This window comes from Filicampus tigris, chromosome 12, assembly GCF_054856515.1.
Source record: "Filicampus tigris isolate MCC_2025a chromosome 12, RoL_Ftig_1.0, whole genome shotgun sequence".
Classification (NCBI taxonomy): domain Eukaryota; kingdom Metazoa; phylum Chordata; class Actinopteri; order Syngnathiformes; family Syngnathidae; genus Filicampus; species Filicampus tigris.
In genome coordinates this window covers 20,411,884-20,435,671 of record NC_141228.1, presented here as the reverse complement: position 1 = coordinate 20,435,671, position 23,788 = coordinate 20,411,884, and the positions used below count along the sequence as shown (strand labels likewise).

Below are 23,788 nucleotides of genomic sequence, written 5' to 3'. Positions count from 1 at the left end.
CCAGAATCCAGAGGGGAAAAAAAAACACAAACAGGTAAATTTGTAAATAGGGAACCACGAATAGGCGGGGTCCATTATAATACAGTATGAAACAATCTAAGCGTTATGTTTGTTAAGTGAAACTGGAATTTAATTCACAAGGGTGAAACATTGTGGCGTGACCCCCGTGTCGAAACCTACTGGAATGCTTATCTTTGTTAAAGACGTCGTCCCCGCGTAATCGCAATGCTGCGCAGGGACTCGCATGCGCTGTCTTCATCTGAGATTACTTACGTGCTGTGGTAGGAGCTTCTGTTTTGGCTAGCAACAGAGATCCAACTGGGCACAATAGTGAATACTACTATAGCATCGTTAGCCTAATAGCATATTTGCCCAAGTCATTATTACAAGTTTTGGGAAAACAAAAAAAAAAAAAAATTTAACAAATAAGAGGTTAGTTGATTCAACTTGTTAAGATTAACATGAGCTGGGTGATTTAGAATCTACACAGACAAAGAAAAAAAAAGACACATTTTCGCAAGCACATTGGTATATTTTTTATTGCTTGTGACAGTTAATTAAAATGACTTTGGCAATTAATGTATTAGGTTAACTAGCTATGGTTAGTTATTTGTTATATTTTATTGGAGGGGGGGTTATTATTTAATTGGGAGCGTATAGACCGCCATTTGAGGAATTAAAGTATATTAAGTACAACATTTTTGACTAATGAAGGGCCTGTGCCTTACCTACTGTATGATTGTGTCTTCTGAACAAGATATCCGACTGGATATTTGCTTTCTGAATATGAGTCATGTATTTTGCATGTGATGGATCGTCACTTGGACTCGCTGGACTATTATTGTCAACAGTGCTGCACTACACCTTGTCTATGATTTAGCTTGGTTTGCCGTCTCTGCATTGAGTTTTTGCTTGTCTGCAGATTCCAGATGGTCTTTACAAAAATGCCGTTTCGCCTAGCTCTTGTGGAATTTTATTTAACAGTGGCCTCAGGTGTACATTGAGCTTCAATTTCAGTACAATATATTTTATATACATATATATATGTGTAACAATACATACAGTATCTGTGCATTTTGGTCAAGACTATGAATTTTTGTTTCAAAGAAGCCTGTAAATCTCAAGCTGGAAAACAAATAAACATTACATTGAATGGAAATGAAGGTCGCACGGTGGGTTGCAACGGAACAATTGTCTCAAATCTATCCATGCAGCATGTTGACGAGCATGAATGTCCATCACATTTATTGTGCTTTGAATTTAAATTGAAAAGTGCGCATATTCAAAATCCATAAGACTGAAAAGTCCAGACAAATACATAAAAATACACAGTATATTTTTTGTGTGACAGTTGGTATTGGCGTAATCCAGACGTAATTAAAAGTATTCAAGTTAAGTTTAACAGGTAACTAGTAACTGCACGGGAATACATTTTTAAAGTAACCCTCCCAACCCTACTAATACGTCACATATGCGTCCCACCTTGATGACGTACTTGCACTCCAGAAAATCAATGAATGAATACTTTGTCCGCTTTTGACAGAAGAATGGAAAATGAGAACCTCTCCGTCGGGGAATCGAACCCACGTCTCCCGTGTGGGCGGGCGGGTGCAATGAATACACCGAGTGGTTCGCTAAACTAACCTGAATCGCATTCATTTTCAATGGTAGTGCAAATTGTAAGTGTAAATTACATATTGGAAAGAATTGTGTGCGATTTGTGAGCTCTATCTTGGTTGCTGTTTGGGCCTTTGTTTGCCGCTGCTGTGCCTGTCCCCGGCAGGACTTGGGGTTCGAGACATCCGGCAGCTGGCAGCTACCCTGAGCTGGTCCCCGAGAGCAGGTGGTCGTGGGGAATGATGTGTGTTCACGTAGATTGCACATTGTGGTTCTAAAAGAATATGAAAGAGAAAAACAGTCATGTCACGATAGGTCAATAGTGTTGAAGACAGAAGTTGTACTTTTCAGGAAATGAGGGGGGGGAAAAAACACCATTGTGCTTGAGTTTACCAAACACTGCCTTGCTTAACTTGGTATACAGTAATATCTTCTATTGCTATCATATATCGTTGTCCAGCAACTTCAACACGTCACCCCACAATCATGTTCAATAGGTAGGAAATAAATCTGTGGTTTGTGCATTTTCTTCTATACCAAAGCATTATACCCATCAATTTCAAGCAAAACATCCATATAAGCTAACCATTTTAATGCTCTATCGTCTAAAATAAAAATCTAGACTTTCAATCTTGAGGCAACATAATGTCACATGGCTCCCGCAGAGAAGAAGTGAAGTGAAGAAAGCGGAGTTTTACGAAACTTCAGGCTTTTTCAAGTGTCCAAAAGAGTTCATAGATTTGTTCTCACGGTATTTTCAATACTTTTAATGTGGTGATTAACACAGAAAAGTAGCAGAAGTGTATCACTTTGCGAAAAATATAAAATTGACCATATTTGGACATATGGGGCTTCCGCCCGACAGTCAGAGCAACAATATTGAGATGGGGTGACTAGCTGCTCACTTCCTTTAAACAGGACAACCCTGCAAAAAAGGCCAAGAAAAGCCCCCCCCCCAAAAAAAAAGACGGCGTGAAAGTAATATTATGAAAGCATCTCAAACATACTTGCGAGCTGTTTTAAATTGTGGGAAAAAATATATGTTTCTTTTCACAATCCGTTTTTATTGAACTGTAGTACTGTACGTCATCATACTGAGAACTGTTTCAACTGACATTTGTGACTTGATAAGTGAGCCGTGTGGTTGCTGCAGCTTTTGTTACCAAAAGGAAACAAACGCGCCGTGTGGTCCACTTCTTGAAGGTCTCGTCTGTAACCGAGGCCACACGGGAGAGAACATGCCTGCCTTCTTGTCCTACTCTCAATTTTGTACGTGCTGTTCAACCACAACAACCACCAGCTCTCTCAGCTTGTCGGTAGTCAACCTATAAGACCCCGTGCAGTGAATTCAGAGATTTCTTTTGAAATACAATGTTCCAAATACTCATGTTTTACTGCTTTTCACCATTTCAACTTTTTCAGATTTTAAGATAAAATGGCGCCGTGTGACGCACTGTTGAGTGCGGCATGACTTTTGGCATAAGCTATTATCATATAGCGCTATCGAATTAGCTAGCTAGCTTTGTTTTGACCGAAACACACACACACACAAAAAAAACACATCTTCCCTGGATGCTACAATAATGAACAGCTGTTGGTTGTTATGTGTTTTGTGTTAGTCAGGCTCCTGAAATATGGTGGAACGCAAATCATTGTGGGTATATAACTAGCTGGAAGTTTGTGCTCAAACACACTCAGCACACTGACCTTCCGTCGGCCGAGAGGCGCCCCGGTTAGCTTGCGAGCTAGCTAAGCGGATATATTTGCCTAACACAATCACAATTTTGAAGGCTGGGCACTTTTTTAATCATTCAATATAAGCACGGTTGTTCAGAACACTCTCCCCAGCGGTGTGTCAAATTTACAAGACATTTATTTTAACTTTACAGGGATGGCAAAACCACAGGAAGTGTGTAATTAGCAGTTGGCACGCGAAAAGATAACGTTACCTTTGCGTTGATGTCGTCGGATCAGAAGCACACACAGAAGCAGCAGGAACAGTATGATGAGGCCGAGCACTCCAATGGTGACCCACAGCCACCACATGTACAGCAGGGGCGCATCTGTGGGATTCACAGAAACACCCTCTGCAAGAAATACATGGCTAGGTTGAAGTTGATATACAGTACCAGTCAAAAGTTTGGAAACACCTTCAAATTCACAGGGGTCGCAAACACATTAGGAGGTCAAGAAATTCCAGCTATTAACTTGATAATGCACAGCCGTGAACTGAAAGTCATTCCGGGTCATAAAGCATCATCCGCAACATAAACCTGAAAAGCTATTGATTTGGAGAGCCAAAATTATAAAACATATTCCATTTCGATTAACATTTTTTGTTTACCAAATAATTCCATCAGTATTTCTGCATAATGTCTTTAGTATTTATCTAAAACTTAGGACATTTTTAAATAATGAAAAAACACAGAATTACAGGGTTTTCCCAAACATTTGACTGGTCCTGTGCAGTAGAACACCCAACGCCAAAGGCATGGAATTGTCATCTCTGTTCCAGGCTCCCACCAAAAAAGAAAAAAAAGACTGTGATGTGTTTTAAATAAGTAACTAGAACTAGCACTCTATAATCATCATCAAAACGTTTTACTCAACAACTGTAAGTGACTCAGTAATATGCAATAGTCCGTTTTGCAGAGGATAAAGAATATATGCCTATGAGTGTTGTTTTAATCTCTCCCTCTACATGTGATGCTGCATTGTTTATAAATATCCCTTGTTTGTTAGACAAGTGGTGATATGGGAAATATTTTTTCATCCAAGTACCTCCTAATCAGACTGTAAATCATTTTGGGGGGTGGGGAAAAAATAGAGTGATGTGCCATCAGTGTCTGATTTATTCAATTTGGGAATTTCATTGTAGTGGTATCTCGATAACTATTTAGAAATAAAAAGATTAAAAAAAAAATAAAATACAAAATTAACCTCGTTGTAAATAAAGATTTGTGCGCATAAAAACATTTAGCATAAAATGTCCTTCTTTGGGATTATTTCTCTTGAGTGGTCAAAAAAATGAGTAAAAACAAATAATGTATCTTGGCTCATCTATCTATGTCCAACATACAGTGACAGGCAACAATTAAATCCTCTTCCCCTAAATGGCACAAGGTACATACTGTACTGTAGCAAAGCTGTGCATCAACTTTTTGTGATATTTTTGTTTCATGGTGTGACATGAGATTTTTCTCAGATGAAATACGTTGCATGTGCAGTGGCTCAACAAAGGTTGTGAAACACCGGCGTAAATAGACAACTCTAAAACAGAAGCAGCAAACACTTACGAACAAACACTGATGTTCCACTAGTGTCCAGAATCATCAGTTTTGGAATATCCACATAGATGCGGCAAAAGTACCATCCGCTGTGTTGCTGAGTGACGTTGAATAAGGTATAGTTCAGCGATATGGCTTTGCGCTCGGTTCTGTTTGACATGTTGGAGCAAAAGAGTTGCTCAGAGTGGACCAACGAGGGTTCAGATGGATTATAATGCCAGCATATCCTGAATCTCTTTGGTGTCCAGCTCTTCAGTCGGTGGCACAAAGTGAGGGAGGAACCCACGGGAATGTCCACTCTTGCTTGGGAGTCATTCAAAACGACAGAACACTGAGCTGCTGCTGCTGCTGCGACGCAAACTGCACAGCAATATAAGGGGAAAAAAGGGTCAGGTTTCATGTTGCAGAACATTTTTCAACAGTCCTAATCACTGCAGACAAGAATTAGTTTGGGATTTTTCAGCAGAGTTAGTATTTTATTTTGTTTTTCAAATTTAGTTGTCTTTTTTTGAAAATTCTTTGTTTTAGTTTATTTTTTAAATTAGTTTTAGCATTAGTTTGAGGTTTTTTTTTAATAAGGAGTATTTGTTGTGTGAAAAATTACAAATGTATAGATAAAACAAGATAGCTGGCTGGATGGATAGATGTATAGAAAGAATCACATTTTGGATATTCATGTACAGTTCATATCCTGTGTATAGCAATGTTTTATATCCTGCATTGGGCGATAAATTTAATATTTTTTTATGTTTTAGCCCCCAATATCACTGTTGGCATCAGTCCCAATGATCCTATATCAGTCGGGCGCTAATCATGAGCTAAATTAGCTTTTTTTTTTGTTAGCCTGTCAGCAGACGGCAACATTCATAAAAATGTGGGAATACGTTGTTTTGATAGCATAAAAGTCGAGTTAGCTCTTGAACAAAAGGTTTCTTTTGTCATAGCGCTAAGTTAGTAGAAAATCATTGTTACTTTGTACTTACCGGTAAGCACATTTTACAGTCTGCACTTCTTACTTAAGTACGGGAGCTGTATCAGTAGTTGTACTTTTACCAGTGTTTAAAAAAGTTTAATCTACTTAAATACTGAGTGTGAGTACTTTTGTCACCTTTGCAGGGCTCACAAACGATCATCCTGACATCATCCCCACATTGACTTACGGACAATACAGTCTTCAAAGTACCTAACATGCGTGTTTTGGGAATGTCACAACCAGGAGAAAATTATGGGCAGAATATGCAAACGGCGCACAGGAAAGACAGAACGTTTTGAACCCCAAGACCCCAGAACTGTGTGACAGACGTGTTAACCACCAGGCACACATGCTAACCACTAGTCTACCATGCGCTTTTCAAAATCTCTACAACATTTTCAATGACAAATATTATTGGCTGTTTTTACTTACCAGTGAGTAGCACCAGACCGGTTTGCTTCAGTGACATTTTCACTATTGGCTTCTCATTCAGTCTGCATGTATAAACTCCCCTAAAATAAGACAAAATGAGCTGTGCATGAGTGGGTGAGAAATGTTTTTCCCCCCTCCACCCAACATTGTCAGAGACACTGAGGTTGCTGTGATGGGACGTGTTAGCGCATTGCAACGACCAATTACGGCTCATCTGTTTTCTCAAGCTGAGCCGTGATGGTTGTTATCCGACCCCTGAGCAACTGTGATGTCATTTTCAGTTGACAGCGACAAAATGGCCGCCTCCTGAGATGGACAAAAATGGGTGGATTTTACTACTTAATTCCACAAACGCAATATCAATCAAAATGACGTTTTTAGACTAATCGGGCTGCATAGAGCATATTGTCAAGAACAGTTTTGTGTTGACTTCACCTTTAAAGAGGACAAAAACGAAAGGAAATTGAATGGAAACACATACAAATACAATCCTACCATTTAAATATTCTTTGTTTTTCTATTTTTTTTGTTTTTGCAAACATGTCCGCAAATCAAATTGCAGTTGAATTTTTCTTTCTGAAGTCTCAGCTGGCGTGATTGAGCCATAACCATGTGGCTGATTGACAGCACGCCCACCACTAATTAGACACAGGTGTCAGGCCTTCGTCCACCATTGTGATTGGTCGTCGGGGCTCCTCAGCCCGGTTAAAGTCTGTGTGCATGTGTTCTACCTGTCATCATCACTGCTGGTCTGCTACTTTCAAGTCCTATTGTGTCATCATGGGGGCCCACCTGTTTGTGGTTCTGCTTTGGTGTGCTGGAGCGTTTCCTGGCTTTCTTGCAGTGCCATCTTTGCCATTGGTTACCTGTGGCAACAACACTGTGACAACAGCGGCGGCTCTTGGTGTCCAACACATCAATAGGAAACACAAGCATGGGTTCAGGTTCAAGCTGCAGGAGGTCCAGAGCAGCAAATATCTACAGGTTAGCACTATCGTACCTGTTTTTGGGGAAGAAATTGTTGCTTTCTTGAGTGTGTTTTCTTTTTTTTGGGGGGGGGGGGCTTCCAAATTATCCTATTCAATGTGTAAGATTACTTTAAAAACACACTGGTGGATAATCGTCTTCTGTTTTTAGCTTATCAGCCATTATACAAAATGGCTGACGTAAATTTGCTCAAGGATTGAGATCAGTTGGGTTTTGTTTGTTTTAGAGCAGCAGAACAGCGCAAACAAAGTTATTTTTATCTCCTGTATACCAAATCAAGGAAAGGTGGACTGTCCTTTTTGAAGACGGATCAGGAAGGCCTTCACAAGTCTTAACTCAAACCAGCAGTTGATATTAGTTTTGGTATAGGTTGAATGTGGATGACGTTTCATCTTCACAGAAGGCACACAAAACTCTGAAGGTGGCAGTGCAGGAAGATTATGTAGAGAAATTAAAAGAGCTCTCTCAAACACTTATGTAAAGGCATCTTAATTTTGATTAGTCCCCTTTATTAAAGTTTGCTGAGATCTTTTACTTTTTAAAATAAATTTTAAGCCAACTAATGGTACACTTCTCCGTGACATGGCTTAACCTTGACGTTTGGTTGTAGCCACCCAGCATGGTCAAGGTGGAAACGTGTGACTCACGAAGGGTGTCTTGGGTAATGCAACTCCCGTGTGCCTCTATCCAGGTATCAGGAGGTTGCCACATTGATGTCAATGTGAAGCTGGTGCAGACCAAATGTCACTTCACCAACCCCAAACCTGACTATCTGTGTGAGATTTGGCGACGGGATGAACGGGTAAAGATTTCTAACATTGTTAAAGTCAACAGCTGCTGATGTAGGTGACATGCTAAGTGTTGCGTGTTTAGGGCGCAGTGGCAACCTGCAGCATTGAAATTTGGGTCATGTGGGGCGTGGCCAAAGTCATCAGACGGGAATGCACCACCAGACCAGGTCATAACACACAACCGCTCTTTGTCACATGTACCAACTGTAACAAAATCAAGAGAACCTCAATTCAATGTTTTAAACAAATGTGAATTTCAACACAATCTGAAAATGACTTTTTTGCCGCAAACTGAACATGCCACCTTTTTTTTCTTTTTTGTACAGAGCTTACCAACGAGGAGCTGGTGACCATTTGTCCACACTGCCCCGGGTTGTTGCCTCTTGATGACCCGACCGCCGTTAAGGCGGTAAATGATGCTGTGGTCAAATTCAACATGGAGGGCAAATACCTGAAATACTTCATGCTGATGGAAGTGGCACATGTCACAATGGAGGTGATGACAGTTTCATCAGTTTTCCTTTCTGCTTGCTACATCACATACCGTGTCCTTTTTTAATGCCACTTTATCCTTCCTGTCGCAGTACGTCACAACGATCGGCACGATTACTTGGCTCAAGTTCGCCCTGGTGGAGACAACATGCCCAAGAGAGGCCGGGAAAACGTCTGTTGCCTGCATACCTCGCTGTTCTGACATAGCTGTGAGTTAGCCTTCATGCTAATGGCTGGTTAAAGATGAACACAGCCAAACACAAATGTGTGCGTTTGAATTTTTGGTTTGCTTCTAAACATGACTTTTCCCCCCACCCTCTAAGACTCATGCATTTTGCCAAACTCCATATTACAACTTGCACAAACAACTGGGAGAACTTCAGTGTGAATTATATCCACCAAAAGTAAGTCTACAACAAAAGACTACATCTACTTGTATACAGAGTGCCTAATTGTTCCTCTTCTCCAGAATCTGACCCCCCACCCGACTGGTGTGCCGGAACCTGTGTGCAAACCCTTGTTCCACCAAAGTCCAGAAGCTTGCATCTGCAAGGACCGGCTGACCAAACCTGAGCCGTCTATCCACCACATTTGTCCCTTCCCGCTGAAATGATGTCAACTTGATTGTAGTAGTAAATAAAACGGATTTAAAAGTATTTTGGTGCCAATTGTTGGTTTTTGAATCTATTGTCATTGTTTCTCAATGTTGTGCTAATGCCAGTTTTCAGTTAATAAAAAAGATCTTGTTAATGTTGGAATGTGACTGGTTTAACAATTTGTCCTAGAAGGCCTTTATACTGCAACTTGTTCCCTCTGGGCACTCTACCTGAGTAAACATTTCTGTGAAAAGTACCAGACATTCCCTTACAACTCCCACAGCAGCCTGATGTAAATGCTGACCCAATGGAGATGGATGACATTTATAGAAATCCTCAGTAAAATGGGGAGAGTGACTACCTGTCAGGTGGGACAAACAGATGTTGCTTAGACTAACTCAGATGCTGGCCCACATCATATTCCAATGTGAAGTTTACATTTGATATCACATTAAATGTCTTTACCCTATAGTTTATAAAGTACTATTAAATACATTTGGGGTTTTTTTTGCGAGGGGACTGGAATGGATTGATGGTATTCCCATTTCAATGGGGGAAGATGATTTGCAATGTGTTCTGAGTTACAAGCAAAGTCATAGAAATTGTTGTACCTCAAGACAACTGTAATTATGTAATTTGTGCCAGGCACATACACATGTTGAGGGGGTAGGTACTCAAGCCCAAAAAGGACAATCTGCAAAATTATTCATTACATTTAAAAAACTTACTTTCTGTTAACACAATCAACTCAGTCAATAACTATTACAGGAAGAGAAGCAAAGCAGGACGTGCCCTGAGATTTTTTTTTCTCTCCTGGGGCTAAAGAGGTGCTTGAACAATGCATATGAGAAAATCTGTAAATCTATTTTCGAAATGTTATTCTTACACAAATAAAATGCTGGAGGGGTTTAACTGGGGAAACAAAAATGTCTGATGGGGCCATAGGACCTGCTAGCCCCGGTGTGTCATCCCTGAAGCAAAGATTGGATGAGAAAAAAACACTTTTTTTCCATCCAGGGAAAAGAGCAGATGCTTGAGCACCACCAAGTGGTTATGAATGCACGTGCCACAATTGTGCCGGTTTGTGTAAACAGTCCATTTTAGACGTTATTTGCATTGTCCTATATTAGATTTGTGCTTGTTTTGACATTCAAGCGTTTCATAGTTACTTGAAGTTTCTCACCAGATAGTCAGTAGTTTTTTTAATTAAATACCATACTCAATTAAATACCATACTCAAGTACAAGGACGCTACATTTTATTTTTATTTGAGTTATATGATTATAAAATAACAGGAGTGAAGTGCAATTTTTTTTGATACTCTACTATCCTTCTTGGCTGCCCACGTGTAAGTCTCTTGTTCCCGTAAGGTCCATGAAGGTAGCATCACGCTCAGCCACAGTGTGAAACACGGCTACCCATAATCCACCGGTGACGCATGCGCCTTTCGCTTCGCGGCCCTAAAGGCGTTGCTGCTCGCTTAGTGTCCGTCCCGAAAGATGCGTCGCACCCTGACAGCATCAGTACCACCTCCGCCGTGCTAATTCCCGGAAAGCGGGCCGGAACCAGAGGAGAAACCGGCGGCGCTGTTTGCGGCTCGACGGGAGCCATAGTCCCGGGACGCCGAGATGGGAGACCAGAAGGTGAGCCTGAGCCCGAGCCGGAGGAACAGGTGTTTCCGACTGACTGGGGGAGGACGTTTCAGGGCGTAGCGTACAAAGGAAAGAGGGCGAGAAGGCGGACTTTGTTGTTGGCCCCAACCTCAAACGAATGTCAGCCATTCTGCTTTAAACTATATTTTTAACCATTGTCTTTTATGTAATGGTTAATTTGGCGTCGTAGGACACGAAACGGGCGACCGGCCTCTCCCAACATGGACGCAGTCTTCAACAGTGACTGTGTCTTCCCCATTTTTATATGCTACATTTAAGTGGACACGTCATGTTTGTTGCTGGTTTTTATTTTATTTTGTTATTATTATTTTTATAATGTTATTATTCGGTGTGTCATTGAATGCGGTAGTTCCACTTCAATGGCTGCTCAGCTGCATGATTAAATTATGAACGCGCATCCTTCCGGCCGTGAAGTGGCCTCCTCGAAGCTCAGGTCAGGTGGCATTAGCCAATCAGGACAAAGATAATGTGTCACATGGCCGAAGGAGCCTCCAAGGCAACGTGACTCACCTAAACGCATCAGTAGAACACACGAATACATCAAAGATGTTTATTTTCGTCCTAGGTACAGTCCCAGAAACCTGGGAAATACTCCCTTTCATTCAAGCTCTATCTATGCAAGGATATTGACACTAAGAGCCGATCAATGCCTTGCAATTGTGAAATGTGTTTGATTTTAATCAAATATTGTTCAAATTGCTCAAATGCAAAACATCACACTTATAAAAACAGCACTTACCATCCCGACAAGGTAATTTTATAACTTCTTCAGATGTTTGATGAAATTGTGCATGTTGAAACTGCTGTTCTTCAGCACTACTCTTAACAATTTTACAGAGTGTAAAATGCGGCTTGGCCTCCAGAATGCAGAATGCAGAGTGGTCCACGCAGACAAGATAGTATGTTGATTTGATGAAATGTTAGACTGGTTCAGTGCTATTGTAGTATCGGAGCAGGTATGGACTAATAGTATGGCCACTGATACTGCTATGGTTATCGGTGCATCTCAAGTAGATGTGAAGCTTCTGTAATATTTTTCTGTGTTGTTGAAGGAGCTAGGTTTAGCTCTGATTGATTGTGGAAGAAGTTATGAGATAGTCTTTTATGTTAATGCTAAGTGGAGTGGCTTTTTTTTTTACAAGGTGCAAAGGTGATATACACGCACACTTTGAGTGCATTTTTTTCTAAATCAAACCTACTGTAAGCCATTTTTTAGAGTAATTGTAAGATTAGCTGTTTCTATTGTTTTTTAATGCCACATATAGATATATAGCATGAAGTAAGCCGATTCATTTAAAGCAGCGTGGTCGTGTTTCCCTGTCATGATAGTCGCGGCCTCTTAGCCAGAGTCAGAGGACGATGATTTGGATCCCTTGAGACTGGCGTCATGTGTTTGGGTCGCATCGGTTTGTGCCGTCTGACAAGAAGGCTCAGTGAGACTGCTCAGTTAGCATGTCGCGATAGGTACAGACTGTTTACCTGCCAAATTCAGTACTTGTCATTTGTAAATATGTTTGTCATAATTTAAGGTTTTACATTGCATTAATGGTCATTAGTTTAAACATTCAACGAGTAATATGTTTAATACCATCCATCCGTTATTCAATCCGCTTATCCATTCATCGTTAAAGTGTTTAAATGTTCGACAAGTACTTCTATTTCTTATCAACGTTAAAGTGTTTTATAAAGCAAAATTGAGGTGCAACGCTTTCCTTCCTGCAGGAGTCCCTGCGTAAAATCACCCACACGCTGGCCACCAAGAATGACGAGATCTCAAATTTCGTCTGCAGTCTCAAACAGAGCCTGGACAACCTGGAGGTAAGGACACGCGACTGGTGGGCGGATGAACACGCAAATGAAGGTGGACACTCTTCACCTGTCATCCTTGATTTCTCCTCCTCCACCAGGCCAACTCCACCCGAGTGCAGGAGGACCTGGGGTCCGAGTTCAACTCGCTCCACTCGGTTCTGGACGAGATGAAGGAGAACATGTTGACGCGCATTAAACAGGAACGAGCCAGCCGCGCTTACGAGCTGCAGGTAAGTCTGGACACTCGCCAGCCACAACCTTATGAACGCCTGCACAATCGTATGAAAAGCGACACGAGGTACAAACATAACATCCCTGTGTTTTTTTGTTTTATGTTTTCTCCCTCAGAGTCAGCTGAGCGCCTGCTCCAAAGCGCTGGAGAGTTCGGAGGAGCTGCTGGAGCTGGCCAATCAGACGCTTTGCTCCTCCGGAACGGACGGCTTCACGCAGGTAACTTGCGCAGTCGTTGGCCCGCAGCCAACCGATGTGAAACGACAGGAGAAAAAAACCCAAAACAAAACACACGTGTCCTCTCTGTGGCGTCGCCAAGCCGCCAGCGACATGTTTTGTTGTAAATGTGACGTCAACAATGGTGGGCGCCAAACTCAGTTGTCTCTTCGCTTCGTATCTTCTCTCTCCTCCTCTTCCCCTCCAGGCGGCCAAAGACATTAAGGATAGGTATTGTACTCAGCCATCCATTGCTTCCATTTTGTTCTTTTTGCCCTTATGTAACCAGCCATCTCGTTTGATAGCGTGCATGCGTTCCAACATGTAGCCACCCTTTTTTTTCTTAGACAATAAGCACTTTGGTAACTTTCCACTCAAGAGCCTTTTTGTTGTGGTGTTGTACCGTCTCGTGTCAACTCGAACTCCCTTACCCCCCGCCTCCCTGGATGAATGCGCTCCCTTCTAGCTCCGCCTTCCAGCGCCCATCAGGGCGATGCGCTCAGTGGTAGTCCTGGCTAGCATCCACGCGTCGTCCTGTGTTTTGTGACTCTCCTCTCTTGTCGGCAGCGTGACGATGGCTCCGGCCTTCCGCCTCTCCCTGAAGGCCAAGGCCAGCGACAACATGAGCCACTTGATGGTAGACTTCAGCCAGGAGAAGGCCCTGCTGCAGGGCCTCAAGTTTCTTCCAGGTCTGCACTGTCTTTTTGTTGTTGTTTTTTTTTTTTTTTGTCCAATCCGAGCTTTCAATAGCGATACAGTAAAACGCTGCAAGCACAGGGACCGTGCCCCTCCGGTCAAAGTTTGTATGGTGCTGGTCAAAGGGCATGACACCCCAAAATTGCTTCAGTAACGCTCCCTGAATTTTTTTTTTGGCAACATGAAATGATTTTGTTTTTGCCATTTTTTTTGGAACCGGCCATTTTAGGCTCATTTTTGGCCCTCCCCAGGCTCCCTTTAAACACAAATTTGTCATTGAGATTTTGTCTGATTGCAACCCAATTTGAACCACGTATAATAGAATGGGCTACACTAAATTGAGTTTTTTTTTGTTTTTTTTTTAATCATTGTTTGCGGGTGGAGCATGACAAAGAAGTTCGACCATAACACATTTTGAGTTCAGACAAAATGTCCTGGACAAATATGCCGAGACTTCAGTTAAGCGCAGATTTAAAGGTTTCCGTTTTTCCTTTTTTTTTTTTTTGGTTTCTGGCGCAGTTCCGGCCACGCCAGAGATCCAGCTGTCCGAGTGCCAGGTGTGCGACAACACTGTGACTGTCGTTTGGACACTAGCGGAGCCCGACAGCAAAATAGACCACTACATCCTGGAGCATCGGCGTACCAACCACGAGGGTCCGCCACGCATTAGAGAGGACTATCCTTGGATGGTTGTGGAGGGCATACGGGAGACGGAGCACACGCTCACAGGTCGGCTAAGGATCGCAAAGATGGGGTTGGCAATTGGAGAGAAACTGTTCTCGATTATCCAATGTGCTTACACAAATAAAATTATCGTTACTATTAACCTCGGTTGTGTTCTTGTCGTCAGGTCTGCGCTTTGATACCCGCTTCATGACGTTCAGGGTGAGGGCGTGTAACAAGGCTGTGGCGGGAGATTTCTCAGAGCCCGTTACACTGGAAACCCACGGTGAGTACCACGGGGGGGGGGGGGGGGGATCCTGAAAACCGACGCCACGTGCTCCCACTATCAGCTAGCTCCCCTTTTGTTTGTCCCCCAGCTTTCACTTTCAAACTGGACTCGGCCTCGGCCCACCAGAACTTGAAGATAGAGGACCTGAACGTGGAGTGGGATGGCACCGGCGGAAAGATCCAGGACATTCGCAAAGAGAAGACCCGAACCAGTTCGCCCATGCAGTCACCAGCCAGGTGCGTCTTAGGAAGTGGTAAAAAGCACTTGATAGGATTTTTTTATTTTATTTTTTTCATCATGTGCTGCTTGCTACTAGTACATAATAATACCCCCCTCTGAGTTGTGTTTCTAATTGCATATACTTATTGTTTAGACCGTAAGAATACCACAGGCTATGATCCCAAAACACTTTCACCGTCATTTCAAACTTTCCATAATTTTTTTTCCCATCATGAACATTTCAAAAACTGCAAATAAGTCCGTTTTTCAGCAAGTAGCTGCAAAAAACGGCAATGGTTGAATTCCAGAAAAGCGACCCGCAAATAGGCGCGGGGCTCACTATTGTGCTGAAACGTTGCACACAAGCAAAAGAAATGAATTTTGTGTAATTTAAAAAAAAAAAAATGTAAGTAATTGTTTTGTTTTTGATACATGATTTTATTTAGTTTGGGTTTTATGCTGTAAAAGTTGGGGAAACCCCGGAAAAAGCAGGTTGATGCAAGTCTGTCTCAAACAGAATGCAAGGACGCACAACAACAACAACAAAATATTTGGCAAGATATTTTGGAAGGGACTTAGTTGAAAGACGATATCCTTAGTTAAAACGGATAGAAAAACTGTGATTATGCAATCTTTTGTTTCACAGGAATTGCAACATTTTTCATTTCTGATTATTGGGGTGGGAGGGTACAGGTCCCCCACAGTACAATCCCTAACTTAGTTTTGGGGCCACGGTTCGGTACAGTTTTGAAGACAACTTTTTTTTTTCCTCTCAAAATATTTATTTTGCTTGTCATCCAAATCTTCATTTTGTAGTGTATTGAATAATAATAACTTACTTTATTGTGACCAGTCTTTACTAGATTTTGTATTCTATTGACTAACACTGCCTTGAACATAACTTAAGTCGTAAGTGAAAAAGCATTGCCCCATTTATGAATGGTTGGCTTTAGAAACAAAGCTGATGTCAAAAGGCAACTCCTGCAGTTATTTGTACCTCGTAGTGGTTAGCATGTCTGCCTCCCAGTTTCTAGATTCAGATTTTGAATCTTGGCTCTGGCCTTCCTCTGTGGACTTTGCGTATTCTTCGTGTGCTTGTGTGACTTTTCTTCCTCCCAGATTGCAAAAACCTGCATGGTAGGTTGATTGAAGACTCTAAATTGTCCATGCTCGTTTGTCTACAGTGTGCCCTGTGATTGGCAGATGACCAGGCTAGGCTATGCCCCGCCTCTCATCAGCTGGGACAGGCCCCAGCTGCACGCGCAAGCCCGATCAGCACACGTGCTGTCGCAAATGATTTATTTGATTTCATTTGTACCACGTTAAAATATATTGTATGGCTCGGCAACTGGAAAACATTTTGGTTGCTTTTTCACTTGAGTTTGTATTGCAACATAGTATCGTAATGTTTCATTGAAGAATACATCAAATATAAATGACAGCATACAGCTAATTAAGGTCCATCTAAGATCATTTGAATCACATGGAAAACGTTATTTCATGAAAAAAACGAAACTACAGGTTCACTACAGACAGAGTGAAATGTTTCATTTTTAATTATTTGAATGACTATAGCTTTCAACTAATAAAAACACAATTATTATATAATCATGTAATATTGCATAGAGTCGCTGTCCTGTGAAAACACACGCATCTCCAATTTTGGAACTTTTTTTTATTTTCGCTTCAATGCGACGTCTGTAACGCGGAAACATGATTCATGTAAAAATAAGAAAATGAGAAAAAAAAATGGAGATACCGGTAAGTGTTTTTCACATGACAGCGACAATATGAAGAATCCAAACAATTTCATATAGAAACTGGAAAATGAAATGGGTCTTTTAAAAAGTATTTTCCCATGCATTAAATTAATCTGTTTTGTAATGGAATTGAATTACTCAAGTAAATGAACTTTTCTACCGTATTCTAATTTATTGAGATTTAATATTCTATTCATTTCATGTTGTAGAACATGATTTTAAACTGCCTACCATTGCATTTTCATTTGTATGTACTCTACTGTATTCCAGTGTTTTAAAAGTAAGTTCCACTTCATAACTGTAGGGGAAGCTCTTGAGTCACCAAATATATTCCCGACTGCGACATCAAGTTGGCTGGAGCTGGAAAAAGGAGCATCAAAACGCTGCTACCTTGAAGAGGTGGAATTGATCCTCAAAGTTTGAGCATTTGATCAAAACCACCGTTTTTTGTCTCACCAGGTCGGCGCTGATGTCGCCAAAGAGAGCCCCGACCGCCCGGCCCAACAGAGACCGCTTCACAGCAGAGTCCTACACAGTGCTGGGTAAGGACCCCCCCCGCCCCAAAAAAAAATCCCCGAAAGTGATCCGACACGATTAACGCTGACGTGGGGGATCGCCTCTACCCGTAGCCGACACGGCCATAGACGCCGGCCAGCAGTACTGGGAAGTGCGCTTCGACAAGGAGAGTAAAGCCTTTGCCGTGGGCGTGGCCGTGCGCAGCCTGGGCCGCTTCGACCAGCTGGGGAAGAGCAATGCCTCCTGGTGCATCCACCTGAATAACTGGCTCCAGCAGAGCCTCACCGCCAAGCACAACAACAAGGCCCGGACTCTGGACTGCCCCATCCCCAGCAGCATAGGAGTCTACTGTAACTACGACGAAGGTGCTTTCACGTGGAATTTCCCCCACTAACCGAGGAATGTGGGTTTTATTTTCGCAATCTCCGAAATTGGGACGCAAACTGCTTCACCCAACTCCCTCTTTTATCAGCTTCCCAAACATAAATCGAGATGAATTGCATCCATTTGCAGGGTTCCTCGTGGAGCCTTAAAAGGTCTTGAGCGGCCTGTGGATTCATGAAGTGAATAAGCGAGGCCTTATTTGGCATTAAAATGCCTCAAATCAATCTTTCAAAAGTCTTGAAAAATGTTAACGCACGAGAAGTAGGATTTTACGACTTTTCAATAGGGCTGAACAATTCATCCAATTCAAATGGACATCGCAATTTTGTAGAATGTCATTTTCAAATTGTGAACGCTGCCGTTTGGGGTAAAATACTAAGAAGAAAAAAGCTTTGCTTCATTTGGATCAGTTGGGAGGACTCATAAGGTTTCATGGCGGCTTTATGATTTATTTAATTACTACGTTTCTTTTATTTTACTATCATAAAATATTGGAACCCTCATTTCGAATGGAATGAATCATCCCTTCCAGAGTCTAAGGTGTTGCATCCTAAAAACTTTATGAAGCATGCAGGCAATGTTTCAAGTAATATTTTAACATTCTCATCAGCTGTACTAAAGAGAATTTAACCAAGAGAAATATCAATAGAGTCAGAACAAAACACTTTTTCAATACTCATGAAACCTTAGTGAAAATGATGAACGCTGTCAAGGTTAAATGATGTACTACTTCAGGTTGGACAGGGAGTTTTTCAATGCCAGTGTGCCTGTCACTTTAGGAACGCCGTAAAGGCATTTTATCCAAAGTATGAAAAGCATTCCTTCAAATACACCCACAGGCATCTAAGCGTGATCTTCGTCATGACACTCGACAGACGTAATCACCGGTGTCATTTGGGTCGCCGCTTGCCGCTGCGGATGTTATGCGGGAAACGGGATCAGCGGCAGTTGCTTGCATCTTAATTCCATACGTTTGTATTCTGTTTTTTTTCCTCATTGTGACGCACGGTTCAGGTATTATAGAGGTATATACGCACGGTGAGATGACCTATTTGGTTCCATGTGGTCTCCTAGAATCTAGAAGAGAGTCAACTCAGCCATTACGCCGCGACGCAGTGCCGGTGTTGCGACCTTGCTATTGATGTCCGTATATTATTTGCTAAGGAAGGATTATTTGAAAGTTGGACTTCTTCCTGATATTTGATATGTAAATAAGCGAGTACTTGAGGCAGGGAAAAAAAATGCCTCTGAGTTTTTAAAAAAAAAAATTTTTTTATTCGAATTACTCCACACTAAAGAACAGGGACGCGGTCTGAGTCCGTTCAGTTTCACATGTTCTTCTTCTCTTGCCACCGCTTTCGTATACTCGTCACGGCTGCCAGGCGTGCTGTCCTTCTTCAACGCCAAAAGCAAGCAGCTGATGCACACCTTCAGGACCAAGTTCCAGCAGCCGCTCATCCCGGCGTTCATGGTGAGAACGACGGGGGCGCTCGCACGCCTCCAATCTCCCGCTCCTGGCCTCAGCCGATCCCTGCTCTGCTTGTGCGCCTTGGCAGGTGTGGAACGGCAGCTTCTCGGTGGTGACGGGCCTGCAGGTCCCCAGCGTGGTGCAGAGCGGTCAGAGGAAGAACAGCGGCACCAGCAGCTCTAACGCCAGCCTCACCTAGGCCATGACAAAGCCCCGCCCCCCTCACTCCATCAGCAGCTCGCCATCCGACCCCCACCCACCCCCCTGCATGACTGCAGTCGCTGGCGGTGTTATTCGGCCGCCCCTTGGCCCGCCGCCGCAAAAGAGTTGGCATCTTCTCGCGGGTCCAAATTCCGTCCCATGATTTAGCGCTGGCCGCTGCCCTTCTTCTTAAAGCCGTCCTTCATTCTCTCCCTGTGCCTTTCTTCTCATTTTCACATCGCCGCTGCGAGAGGAACGCCCCTCTCCCCCACTCCCACCCACCCCCCACCCCCATTTCGTTAAAGCGTTTGTCAGTGATTCTTGTGTTAATCACGTCTAGTTTAATGTTACTTCTGCGCCAGTCTGTTTAATCCAAATTAAAAAACGGCTCTTTGCTAACGAATAGAACGTAGCGCTGATATCACAGCCAGTAACTCTCATTTTGAATCGTACTTGACACAGTTTGGGCACTTTTTGGAGCTCTGCTGTTTGCCGCTTTTTCCGAACATTCGAACATGCTTTGTCAAAAGCCCCTTTTACATAGAGATCCTGAAAGTTTTGACCCAGCATTTATCCATCTTTGACTTTTACCCGGAACCCAGTTCTATTTCCACAACTTCAACAACTTAGTAACTTCTTCTCATCAATTCTTTTTAAAACATTTTTTTTGGGGAGGGGGGGGTTCTTTTTTTGACTATGCCATCAGTCATTGACCTCTTTTATGCAGAGCTTCTGCAACACCTGACCCTCAAATGTATCCACCTTTGATTTTTTTTTTTCCACAGAACGTGTCAACAAATCCTTGCTTCTCATCAAGTCATTTTTGGTTGACAAAGCATCAGACCCATTACTTCTTTTACACAGACCCTGCAAAATTTGCCCCTAGCATTTATTCTTTTTTAATTTACGCGCAGCTGCGACTCTCTCAAAAACAACATAGGTCATTGATTCTTACCAATCTGTTGTCAACACTAGTATCAGACAGTTGCTTGTTTTACGCAAAGCCCGCAAAATTGCTACATTGAATCCACAGCCGCAAGACTGATCTGCCTTTGACTTTTACACGAAACCCAGCAGGAGCACGATATCACCGCAACTGTGTTCACATCAGAAACAGTTTCTGCTTCTCGAGTCTGTATCTTTGATCGGTATCATAACGGGCTTCTCCTGAGTGACGTTTACTCGCGGAGCCTGCCAAACGGGTCAAAACAACATGCTGTCTTTGACATTTATCTATAACCCAGATATATTCCCGCAACAACAACAGTCACTACTTCTAATGTAGTTTTTTCTATAGTCTCAGACAGTAACCTCGTTTACACTGAGGGGCCTCCAAAATGGTGGCATGGGAGCCGTAGCAGAAAACGCGGCATTTAGCTGTCTTTGACTTTTACACGGAACTCAGCAACATTGCTGTGCCTCTGTCATCAACAACAATCACTACATATCTTTTTCAATTTTTTTTTTTTTTTACTAGTGCCAGTTTCCATTTTTACACAGAGTCTGCGAAAATATCCGTAAGAAAACATAATGCACTTATCTGCCTTTTGACTTTCTCACGGAACCCAGCGAAAGTGATGTATTGCTGCTTTCGCACTGCGCCAGCAACTGGTGTGACGTGTGTTATACAGTGGTGCCTTGAGATCCACGTTTAATTGGTTCTCAAAACACTTGTATCTCAAATATTGTTTTTTCCATTGAATGGAAATCCATTAATCCGTCCCACCCCCCAAAAAAATTTTAAATTAGTATAACGTATTTTAATGAGGAAAAATAGCACGCCATAATATTGTACTTAGCAACAACATACAAGTAGGCATAGAGGCACTTTATAATGACATTAACTCATTTACTGCCATTGACGGACTTACTTTTTTTTTTCACAGTCCAGCCATTCAATCCCAGGAATTTATATATATTTTTTTCAATTTTTTTCAAAGTTTAGGGTAAAAGACGGTCTGAAAATGTCTGGCAGTGAATGAGTTAAATAGAATTACCGGTAACCGTTTTTGTCACATTCCATCAATTGAAGGACCATTGTGCTGCTCTTTCTGGTCTGCCCACCTTGGCCACATGGGGGCAGTCTAAGACATACAAATGAATATAATGTACATTGAGAGCAGTACGGCACTGATACAGCCGTTCAATGTGAAGGATAAAGAATATATGACTGTGCGTAATTGTATATTGTTCGCCTGCTCCGTTAAGAGTTCAATCCGTTGTTTCAAGGGTTATATTACTGCAACATTGTTGCTATTTAGCGTTAGCATTAAGCTAGAGGACCGAAAGGTTAAGATGGGTTGTTGTTTTAAATACACAAAGTGCACTTCTTCGTCTTTTATGTTTGGTTTGACGGTAAAACTTCATCTGGCAGGGGCACGTCAAGTCACCCGTATCTCAAGGCATCACTGTACTTCCCCGACAGCGGCGACCGCTTTCAGCGCAGCAAGGCAGGAGAAGTGAGCGTCGGGTGGTAAACTTCACGCCGTTACCTCATCAAGGCGGATCATTGCAAGGCCGGTCTTTGTCAGCCTATTCCGTCGACATACTGGTTATGCGAAACGGCGATATGGACTAAAGGTGGAAAAATGCCAGCTTGTACAGGCGGTGTAAAAGGGGCTTTAGCTGTTCATCCTCAATTCTTAATCGCGCTTACTATTGTTTTCTTAGCGAATCAGAGGATTTAGACATTGGATGTCTTGCCAAGAAGGGATGCGTAAATACACTAATAACCTCACTAAAGGTCATTCCTGCTTCCAATGAGCACATTTTTTTTGTTGTTACTTATCAGTGGAAAGTGTCTGACTGCATGTGTTGAGCAAGCTGTTTGGTGAACGACTTGGACCGATTGGCAAGTGCTGAAAAGACTGCTGGAATTGGTCTGACTGTGTGTGTGCGTGTGTGTTTGCACGTTGACCTCTGCTTTGCTTCCTCATTGCTGCCCCTTTCTGTTTGGGCTCGGAAAAATGTGCGTGTAGATGCTTTAAAGAAGCACCTCGCACTGCCCGCAGGGAATATTTTTGTTTCGTCGACACGTACGCTAACCAAATGCCCCGCCACATTCTGTAAATAGTAGCTCTTTTTTCCTTCTTCTTCAAATTAACCTGTCACCATTAAGTGAGGTAATAAAGGAGTGAAAGCACTTTTGTCTCGAATCGCTATTGGATTGAGTGAATAAAGGGACGAAGGAAAACTTTGAAATGATGTCATTAAAGATGCCAGCACGCACACGTGCTAACCAAATGTCACGCTTTGCCGTTCGCTTTCGCCAACCAGGTAATAAAGGAGCAGAACACAATGGATAAGAGGGAGCCACAGGAATGTAAGATTATCATATTTATTTTTTCACATCACCAATCACTGAGGTAAAGAATTGAAAGCAGTGGAACAATTGATAAAAATAATAAGTTGGGCGGGCGGGGGTAATATAATTACAGCTGCAAGCTGCACGTGGTACGTATTTTTAAAAATCATCTTGACTATCACCACTATATGGACGGTAAAGAGGTGAGAGCATCTTTGTTGGACCAAGTGATGTCACCGATTTAAAAAAAAAAGGAAATCATAAAGCTGACTTATGAGCACATGTCGTATGCCACACACTAATGAAAATACTGTGTTTTTTTCATATGAATACCAATGAGATCGTTAAGGAGAGAGAGAGAGAGCATTCGACCGACATGAAATAAATCATCAAATCATACAATCCAGGGGTACTACTTTTTGTATAGGATACCACCCAGCGTGTTGCCTTCGCGGAGTGATATTAAAAATCGTATAGTGGCAGCTGTTCAGTAAACAAGAGTGCAGCAAACTATGAACTGGTGTTTTGCCATTTTTATAAAAGTTATGTAAATGATAAACATAATTAAAGCAGAAAGTAACATTGACGGACCATTGCATTTGCCACGTGCTGTCTACACAAGTGAAAATAAAATCCAGTTATTTCTATTTCTTCAGCCATCTGCCGAAGTTTATAGAAAACATCTTGGCAGAGATAGTGCAATTACCCTTTGATATGCGACCTCATCATGATTTATGTTTTTTTTTTCAACATAAGAATCTGCCAACAATGCAAAAGAAAAAAGAAAAACTCTGGCAAATGTCAGAATCGTATCATGAGTCATGCAATAGTCACTGAGAAATTCCACAGTCAATTGTGCATGCCTCGCTACAAACAGTAATTTGATGGAATTTTTTCAGAATCAGGCGGGCTGGCAAACCAACAATGAACAATTAACTTGCAGGGGTAATTTAAGGCTCAATTCTTCCCCTTCATTGAACTCTAACTTTAGCTGTCTAAATTCGAGGTAAATTCCAAAAGAGTGCAAACGATCTCTGCAAAGAAAAATCTTCATTAGTGTGTGTGAGTGCGTGTATATTTATATATATATTAATATATATATATATATATATATATATATATATATATATATATATATATATATATATATATATATATATATATATATATATGTATGTGTGTGT

The 23,788-nt window shown here is 41.9% G+C and overlaps 3 protein-coding genes across 5 annotated transcripts; 2 read left to right on the top strand and 1 right to left on the bottom strand.

Annotated features, from left to right (window-relative positions):
* Positions 1-521: 521 nt before the first annotated feature.
* On the bottom strand, positions 522-6,912 carry LOC147139077 (uncharacterized). 3 transcript variants are annotated; one of them, XM_086046497.1, is made up of 5 exons: positions 6,805-6,912; positions 6,310-6,389; positions 4,914-5,264; positions 3,567-3,704; positions 522-1,891 (listed from the first exon to the last, which is right to left on the bottom strand). In XM_086046497.1, exons 1-5 carry the CDS (start codon positions 6,849-6,851, stop codon positions 1,728-1,730), a joined length of 780 nt encoding a protein of 259 aa, XP_085902623.1. In that variant the 5' UTR covers positions 6,852-6,912; the 3' UTR covers positions 522-1,727. The 3 variants fall into 3 exon arrangements, with proteins under 3 accessions (XP_085902623.1, XP_085902621.1, XP_085902622.1); XM_086046495.1 differs by having other exon boundaries at positions 6,310-6,615; positions 6,805-6,869; XM_086046496.1 differs by having other exon boundaries at positions 3,567-3,680; positions 6,310-6,615; positions 6,805-6,869.
* A 116-nt stretch (positions 6,913-7,028) lies between these two features.
* LOC147139076 (alpha-2-HS-glycoprotein-like) lies at positions 7,029-9,235 on the top strand. Its single transcript, XM_086047169.1, has 7 exons — positions 7,029-7,293; positions 7,988-8,098; positions 8,170-8,254; positions 8,414-8,583; positions 8,672-8,788; positions 8,903-8,983; positions 9,049-9,235. The coding sequence occupies exons 1-7, from the start codon at positions 7,030-7,032 to the stop codon at positions 9,190-9,192; spliced, it is 972 nt and encodes a 323-aa protein (XP_085903295.1). The 5' UTR covers position 7,029; the 3' UTR covers positions 9,193-9,235.
* Positions 9,236-10,608: 1,373 nt separating this feature from the next.
* fsd1 (fibronectin type III and SPRY domain containing 1) lies at positions 10,609-22,442 on the top strand. Its single transcript, XM_086046675.1, has 13 exons — positions 10,609-10,818; positions 12,571-12,666; positions 12,756-12,887; positions 13,006-13,107; positions 13,313-13,335; positions 13,672-13,793; positions 14,320-14,529; positions 14,651-14,749; positions 14,841-14,988; positions 17,191-17,273; positions 17,361-17,612; positions 19,014-19,102; positions 19,188-22,442. The coding sequence occupies exons 1-13, from the start codon at positions 10,804-10,806 to the stop codon at positions 19,296-19,298; spliced, it is 1,482 nt and encodes a 493-aa protein (XP_085902801.1). The 5' UTR covers positions 10,609-10,803; the 3' UTR covers positions 19,299-22,442.
* The last annotated feature ends 1,346 nt before the right edge of the window (positions 22,443-23,788 follow it).